Source organism: Hetaerina americana, unplaced genomic scaffold (assembly GCF_022747635.1).
Source record: "Hetaerina americana unplaced genomic scaffold, ioHetAmer1.1.p SCAF_7, whole genome shotgun sequence".
Lineage (NCBI taxonomy): Eukaryota > Metazoa > Arthropoda > Insecta > Odonata > Calopterygidae > Hetaerina > Hetaerina americana.
The window spans coordinates 71,695,946-71,703,189 of NW_027287316.1; the positions used below are offsets into that span (position 1 = coordinate 71,695,946).

The 7,244-nt window shown below is 33.3% G+C and overlaps 1 protein-coding gene across 1 annotated transcript in view; it reads left to right on the forward strand.

The window, feature by feature from the left end:
• The window catches only part of Balat (Beta-alanine transporter), a 46,560-nt gene extending 39,316 nt beyond the window's left edge, over window positions 1-7,244 (forward strand). The window contains exons 8-11 of the mRNA XM_071595477.1: window positions 726-940; window positions 1,090-1,268; window positions 3,630-3,877; window positions 4,229-7,244. Coding sequence (XP_071451578.1) covers window positions 726-940; window positions 1,090-1,268; window positions 3,630-3,877; window positions 4,229-4,346 — 760 coding nt within the window. The 3' untranslated portion in view covers window positions 4,347-7,244. The remainder of the gene's footprint in view (window positions 1-725; window positions 941-1,089; window positions 1,269-3,629; window positions 3,878-4,228) is intronic.

Consider the following 7,244-nt stretch of genomic DNA (forward strand, 5'->3'; position numbering starts at 1 on the left):
AAAAATCTAGCAATCCACAGGAGATGGGTGGTTAGCACATGAATGTTGAGCAAGTGATTGAATTTTGATCATATTGAATTCCTCGTTATGGTAGAAACAAAAGGTGAAGTTAAATTAAGAATTTTTCTTGATATGAGAATTGTTAATATAGGGATTAAAAAGGAATTTATGTTACCACACCCTGTACATGGGGCTTTTTAAAGTATCCTTGTTAAAAATTCCTACTTTTGGGAGATCACCTTTCCGTTGATACCTATTCAAAAATATCCCTGCCACTCTATGATGCAAGTTTTAGGTGATCTGAAAAAAGTTAGGCAGGTCATTTAAAATCCTTTTTGAACAATGTTTGTTTTCTAATATTCTAATGATTCAAAGTTGTGTTTCATATGTTCCTACAAAAAACTCCTCACTTTGATATTTCTCTTGCATGGGCGTGGTATCCCCTCCCTCTGCTGCCTATACATTCAAAGCTTGTTAAATTATATAATCAGCAATATGCTTCCAGATATAATTAAATATAAACTAATTAGTCCAAAGAGTAGCATGGTTTCAGTTCTAGATTTGGCATGGGATTTATTTTGTAGGTTAGAGTTGCCATTGAATTTTCTTCATAGTGCAAGGGTCCTTACTGGTTGTTTTCTCAAATCCCATTTTCCATGATACCCATTCAAATAAATTTATATGCTACATTCAGTATGAACAATTGTTCCTATATCACAACCCAGGTTCACCAACACCAGTGTTTATGTAGGACTCTCATACTATGCTCCTTCACTTGGTGGAGATGAATTCCTCAACTTCTTCCTTGCTGGGGCAGTTGAATTACCAACATACCTGTTCCTTTGGCCAGCAATGGATTATCTTGGCAGAAGATGGACATTATGTTCCAGTATGGTTGTGGGAGGAGCAGCTTGCTTGGCAACAGTATTGGTGCAAAACAGTATGTTGATTTTTTTATAATTTCAACTTTAAATGCAATGATGTTTTGTTAAACTATTCTATTCATATTAAAGAAATAGTATTATTAAGATGTTACATTTATTCTTCAAGTGATTAATTGCATAATTTCTACATAAACTTAAAAAATAGATGAGGATGTCACCCTAGCCCTGTACTGCATTGGAAAAATGGGTATCTCATCATCATTCGTCGTCTTGCCATTGATGGCGACTGAACTCTATCCCACTGTTGTGCGAGGCCTTGGCATGAGTACATCATCTGTTGTAGGAATGATTGGACCTATTCTTATACCACTTGTTAATTATCTGGTAAGTAGTTGCTCATATATCCTGGATTGATTAAAACTGAATCCCCATCTTTCCCCTTACCAATTTTATTGCATTGGGTATAAAATAAATTATTATCAGATGGCTGAGTTATAATGCCAAGAATAATATAATACCAATTGACCTGCAAGTCAGCCAAATTGGTCAAGTGGACAGTTTACTTCCTACAAAATCTATGAATTTTACCCTTAGTATGGATATTACTTGTATGTGGAGTACTGGACTGAATTCTGGTGTGTCAATACACTTGCATATATTTCCTGGTGGCGAGCAAGGTTGTTTTCAAGTTGTATGACTGAAATGGATCAAAATTGAAATTTTTTCGACTTGAACTTATCAACCATCAGATGGAAGCTACAGTTAGGTGCCAGAAGGCCAGTTTTGCAGCTGTAGCCTGATTAACCCCCTGGTATGCTATAATTTCACCAAGATCCACAATTGTAGTTGTGGTAAAAAAGAGATTGAATTTGAGGTAGATGCATCGAAGTTAATGTAGTTGTCCTGGTAAGGAGTGGAAAAAAATGATTGCCGAGTGAGCTACAACTGGGATTGATCTGAACAAGTGGATGATTTTATGTGTCTTGACATACTTGCAGAAATGGTAGGATTGATATAAGGTGTAGTAATGTCAACAGAAAGATTGTTGTTAGTGTGTGGTGTTTAAAAAAAAGAATGTTTGTCCAAAGCAGCATGGCATTGTATAAAAGTTAACTCTCTCCAACTTTATTGAATGAGACTGCTGATTGACCAAGTTAAGTAAACAATTTTCAAATAATTGAGTGTGAGGTCATTGAGGATTGTTAGTAGTAAAATTAGAATAGTCAGTGTGATAAATGAGTATAAATATCATGAAATAATTTAAATTGAATGTACCAGTGATTGTGAATGAAGTGTGCTATTTTGATTTATAATGCTAAGGAAATGCTTAAGAGCCAAATGATGAGAGAGAAAGATGAGTGAATGATTTCAGATGAAGTTGTAAACCAAGAAGGTGATTGTCGGAGGGACTAACATGGCGAATATTGATAGAAATTTCAGGAAATGATGAGTATGTATGAAAGAATGTATGAATTTGGTAGGGGTAAAAGAATTTGGCAAGGAGAGGGCAGTATGCCAGAAATTTGAAAGAGGGAGCAAGTTTCTTTTCATGGGCTAAAACTAGGGTTTTCTTGTTACTGCCAGCTCAAAAATGCTGGCCCCGGTGGCAGTGGGGTAACATCCTTGCCTGCCAACCCAGAGGCTGCGGGTTTCATTCCCGCCTAGAGGGTTTTTCCTCCACCTAGGGCTTAGGTGTTTGTAATTGTCTTTGATATTATGTACACGGGTTTGGAGGGTTAAGTCTCCAAGTCGCCCCAATAAAGTCATTAAATAAATAAATAATGGAATGGTATAAAGGGTATTTACTTATCTTCCACTTGAGATTTGTGGAAATATATTTGCTCTGAGGATGAAGTGTACATGACCCTTATAGCACGTTGATGTATTGACCCTTAGACCATGAACAAAAAAAGTCACAGACAGCATTTATTTCTATGTTCTGAACCTCAGGTCTCTATTTTTCCTTAATGAAAATGGAGTGAAAACAAAATAATTAAATTGTATTATTACCTTCAGAATATTAATAACAGATTCTCTAAAAATGTCTATCCAAAACATATATATTCATAAAAAATCTCGGCTTTTTTTGCATATATCAGGTCATTGAGGCTGGCACTTAAAGGGTTTACAACTTAGTGAAAGTAATCTTGTCCCTCAGAATTGTTATAAAATGCAGTAGTTTTTAGAGGAGTTTTGAGAATCATGGATATTAGACATTTTCTGTTAGCATGTGGGACTGACAGTAATTGTTGCCCATTTAATCTGGCTGGTGACAACCCACATGATGGGAAATAAGTGCAAGAGAAGGGGAGAGATAATAATTTAAATAATGAAAAGTTTTTATATTCCATTCCTTACATATCCTTTCTTCAAATATACAAGAATCTCAGAAAGTGATTAGGAACCAAATTAATTAATTAGGTCCCTTCTACAGAAAGAATGTTCAGGATAAGAGTTATCTTTTATGTCCATTATCATCCATTATTTGGTACCTCGAATGTCATATGGTACTTGTCAGCTATTTTTGCATGATTTAATAAATTTAAAAAAATTATAAAAGCCTAATATTTTGATGGTAAAAATGTCGGTTAAATTTAAATGCTCAAACTAAATAGTCAAACAAATCTATGGGATCCAACAGACTAAAAGCTACATATTTATTAAATCATTTATTCTGGAAAACCTTCATTCAATACAAAATTTATTTCTATATATTTTTAATATTTGAGTTTCATCACATTCTAGGGCACAGAAATGTTGGTACTTCCTCTTCTGGTGATGGGGTTTCTCTTGGTTGCTGGGGGTGCAACCAGCCTACTCCTCCCTGAGACCTTGAAACAACATCTGCCACAAACATTGGAGGATGGAGAAGCCTTTGGAGCTGACTGGGGACGAAAGGAATGGCTTTCCTGTAAAATTAGGCCAGCAACAAACTTGCCGTCAGTTGAATTGCAGCACTCACAGCAGCAAAGGCAAAGAGTCAAAGGTCCAAGGTAGGAAAAGGGATAAAATGTTTATAAACTAATTTCATTTAACATCACAGGGTCCACACTGCACTCGCTGGTGAATAATTTTCTCAAGACTTTGTATTTATTGAATGAAAATTATCCAATCATAATGTAATAGTAGTTTTACTCTAAATTCTACCCATAGCTTGGCAAAGTAGAAATGCAAATGGTTAAGAGATTGAAATTTCTGCCAATTTTGTAGGATAACATAAGGATAGTCTTTAAAAAAGAGCTCTGAAATGAATATTAAAATTTAGTAGAAGTAAATATTTCTTTTAAAAACTGCAGGTATTATATTTGACTGAATTTAAATACTATCACTGCTCCTCTTCCTAGACTTCTTGTCCAGCCTGCTGATGTCAGCGTTTTTGAATGTGAAATGAATGAAGAAACATTAATGATGTCCAAGCCTGTGAATGACCGCAGTGTCTCAGAGAAAATGTCTGAAATATGAAGCTTCAAAGATGGGAGATCTCTCAGCTCCAAGCCTGAACTGTGATTTCTGTGTTGTGTACAGAAGTGACTTCAAGAATCCAGGTTTTTTAAACAAGTTCTTTCATCCATATCCAAGCCACACCCAGAAGGAACACACATGGTTTTAACAGTACAGTAAACTCTCGATTATGCATACTAATGGATGCACAATGAAACATGGATAATCGAATTATGCAGAAATTATGGTCGTGATATAGACAGGTATGAATGGAGACTCTCCTTTTTCATTCCTTGTGATTAATTTGCATTTTTTTGGCAATGGATAATGCATTTCTTCCATTTTTATAAGAGTGGTATTATAATATTCCAGAACAGAAATACATGTCATAAAGTGAATAGCAGAATATATTTTTCTCAGAGCGCTAAACCAATTACGTAGCCAGGAAAAAACAAATGGTTGACAAAGGATGAGTATTGACAAAGGATTACCCATACAGATTCATTTTCATCATTTGATACTAATTAAAATAATTCAGTGCAGATACTTAATAAGTTATTTGTTGCATAGTAAAACTATGTATTTGCTCTTACCTTAAAGGAGAATATGGAATTCTCAGGGCTAATTAGTGCAAGGGACACAAAAATGGGAAAGTATAGTGTGTACAAAAATGTTTAAATTGTAACATTAAATAAAATTGGCACACTTTCATTTTGTGAAATCAAAAACTTTTAACAAAGCCAATGTATTTCAAACTTGTATTTCTAAAGAAGTACACCAAAGTTTCAAAGCATTTAACTATCTTTACGATTGTAATTTTATTAAAATATTAAAGTGCTAAGAAGAAAATAGCACAGATAATCTACAAAATGTATAATCTGCACATGGATAATCGAGAGTTTACTGTACATTTAAAATTGTTTTTCATGTGCGGCAGTCTCCAGTGCCTGGAAACCCTAGTGATACTCAAAAGGATAACCATTATGAATACCAGAATATGCATGGATTGTTCATGGTTTCCTTTGAACCAAAACATGTCATATCTGACTCGGCAGCATTGTAATGTTTAGTAATATGGAGTAATATTTTTTGTGGATTTGATGATGCCTATATTTGATGAGGGATTTCATACTCTTACTTGCCGAAGTCAGAATTATTTTGGATAGCCAACTTTGCAGGATTAAGCAATTGATTCTCAAATAAGCCATTAATGTGGACTGGGAAGGTTTTCTAATTAGTTTTTTCAACTTTTAAATAATAGATGGAGCCCTAAGGGATGTATGTGCTGAATCAGATTGTTTTTAGATTCAAGATAAATATAGCAAAAGGCCCAAGTTCTTTCCTTACAAGAAAATCATTTGCATACATAAAAAAATATCACTGAAAGGAGAAAATGATCAAATCATATGCAATGATGCTAACGTGCATATCATCGTCATCATGTAATCATCAAATGGAGATTTGAACTAAGCATCACTTCTTTAGTACAAAGGACTTAAAAAAAACACCATTTATAAATTAATGACATTGTTTTCCTTTGAAAATATTTACAATAATTTGTATCCTTTGGCATGTTTTTGATAAAATAATGTATGTGCCATTTTTAACTCTTAGAAACTCAATTTTGATCAGGCAATTTCAATCTTGTGAATGCCAATTAAGGAAGGCAATTTATAACATTTTGTGGTTACATTTATTGCAGTCAATCACAGCTTTTGAATTGACAGTTTTTGATCCAAAAGTTATGTGTGAATTATATTTGGTCGGATAAATTAATGGTTACTATATATCTATTAAAAGACTTATGAAATTATAAATTTAAACTATGCAATAAAATTAAAATAGGAGTGAAAAGTAAACATAAAAAAAGAACAAGGTTCAATCATGTGAAATATAAGTTTTTTGGCATAATTGGAATTTCCTCATTATTTTGTACATTTGAAATACCCAACAATGATATTCAGTCCTTCAAAACTAAATGTTGGTTGCCTTATATGTACCACTGACTTATTGTGATGCATAACTAAAAAGAAGTGCTCTAGAATATTTGCTAGGAGAGAAATTATTGATTTATTTCTTGGATAGCTTAGATAAATTCATTATATAAATCAAAATGCATTGAATAGTAATTAAAATTCTTGGAATCCAAATGTAGTTTTCAAATTAAACTGTGAGAGTGCCTTTTAAATGAAATCCTTTTTATGATTACGGGCAAATTTTCATTATTTTCATATGTGACCACAGAGAACTGGCATTGGTAAACATTTTTATTGTGATGTGGCATTCACCATTAGATATATACTTAGTGTGTTGTCCTTATCCTAAGAATGAATGGCAGTAGACCTCCTCACAGAAGCATGTCCATCATTTACTCAGGTATATGTAAATAAAATTCTGCTCACAGTATATATATATAAGACAGTTGATGAGTTAATATACCCAGTAATATTAAAAATGTAGTAATAAGGGTGCAATTATGAATTCTTATGAGAATATCCTCTCGCTGAGGAATCATGAAAGTGCACAGTGGTCTACTTGGAAGAATGGGGCAATTCACAAAAAAAATTCATTTGGGCTCAAGAAATTTATGGCCCAATGAAAAAGGTTGCTTTGCATCGGACGAGGTACACTAAATAAATATGTATTAGCAATGTATGTATCTACATTCTAAAAATCAAGAATATCTCAGATACATGTTCACAAATTTTGATTTCTGTTTAATACAGATGGATTAAAAATTATTATGTATTGGCAGTAATACCATGTTAGTTCACATAAGATATTTTTACGCATTCAAACTTAATTAACTGTTAACAAAATGATCATTTGCCTGGACATTTTATTTTTATGCCCAAAATCTATGAATTTGTTATGGTGTACAGAGAGTTACAATAAATCTTCCATTTCCATTGCATCAAA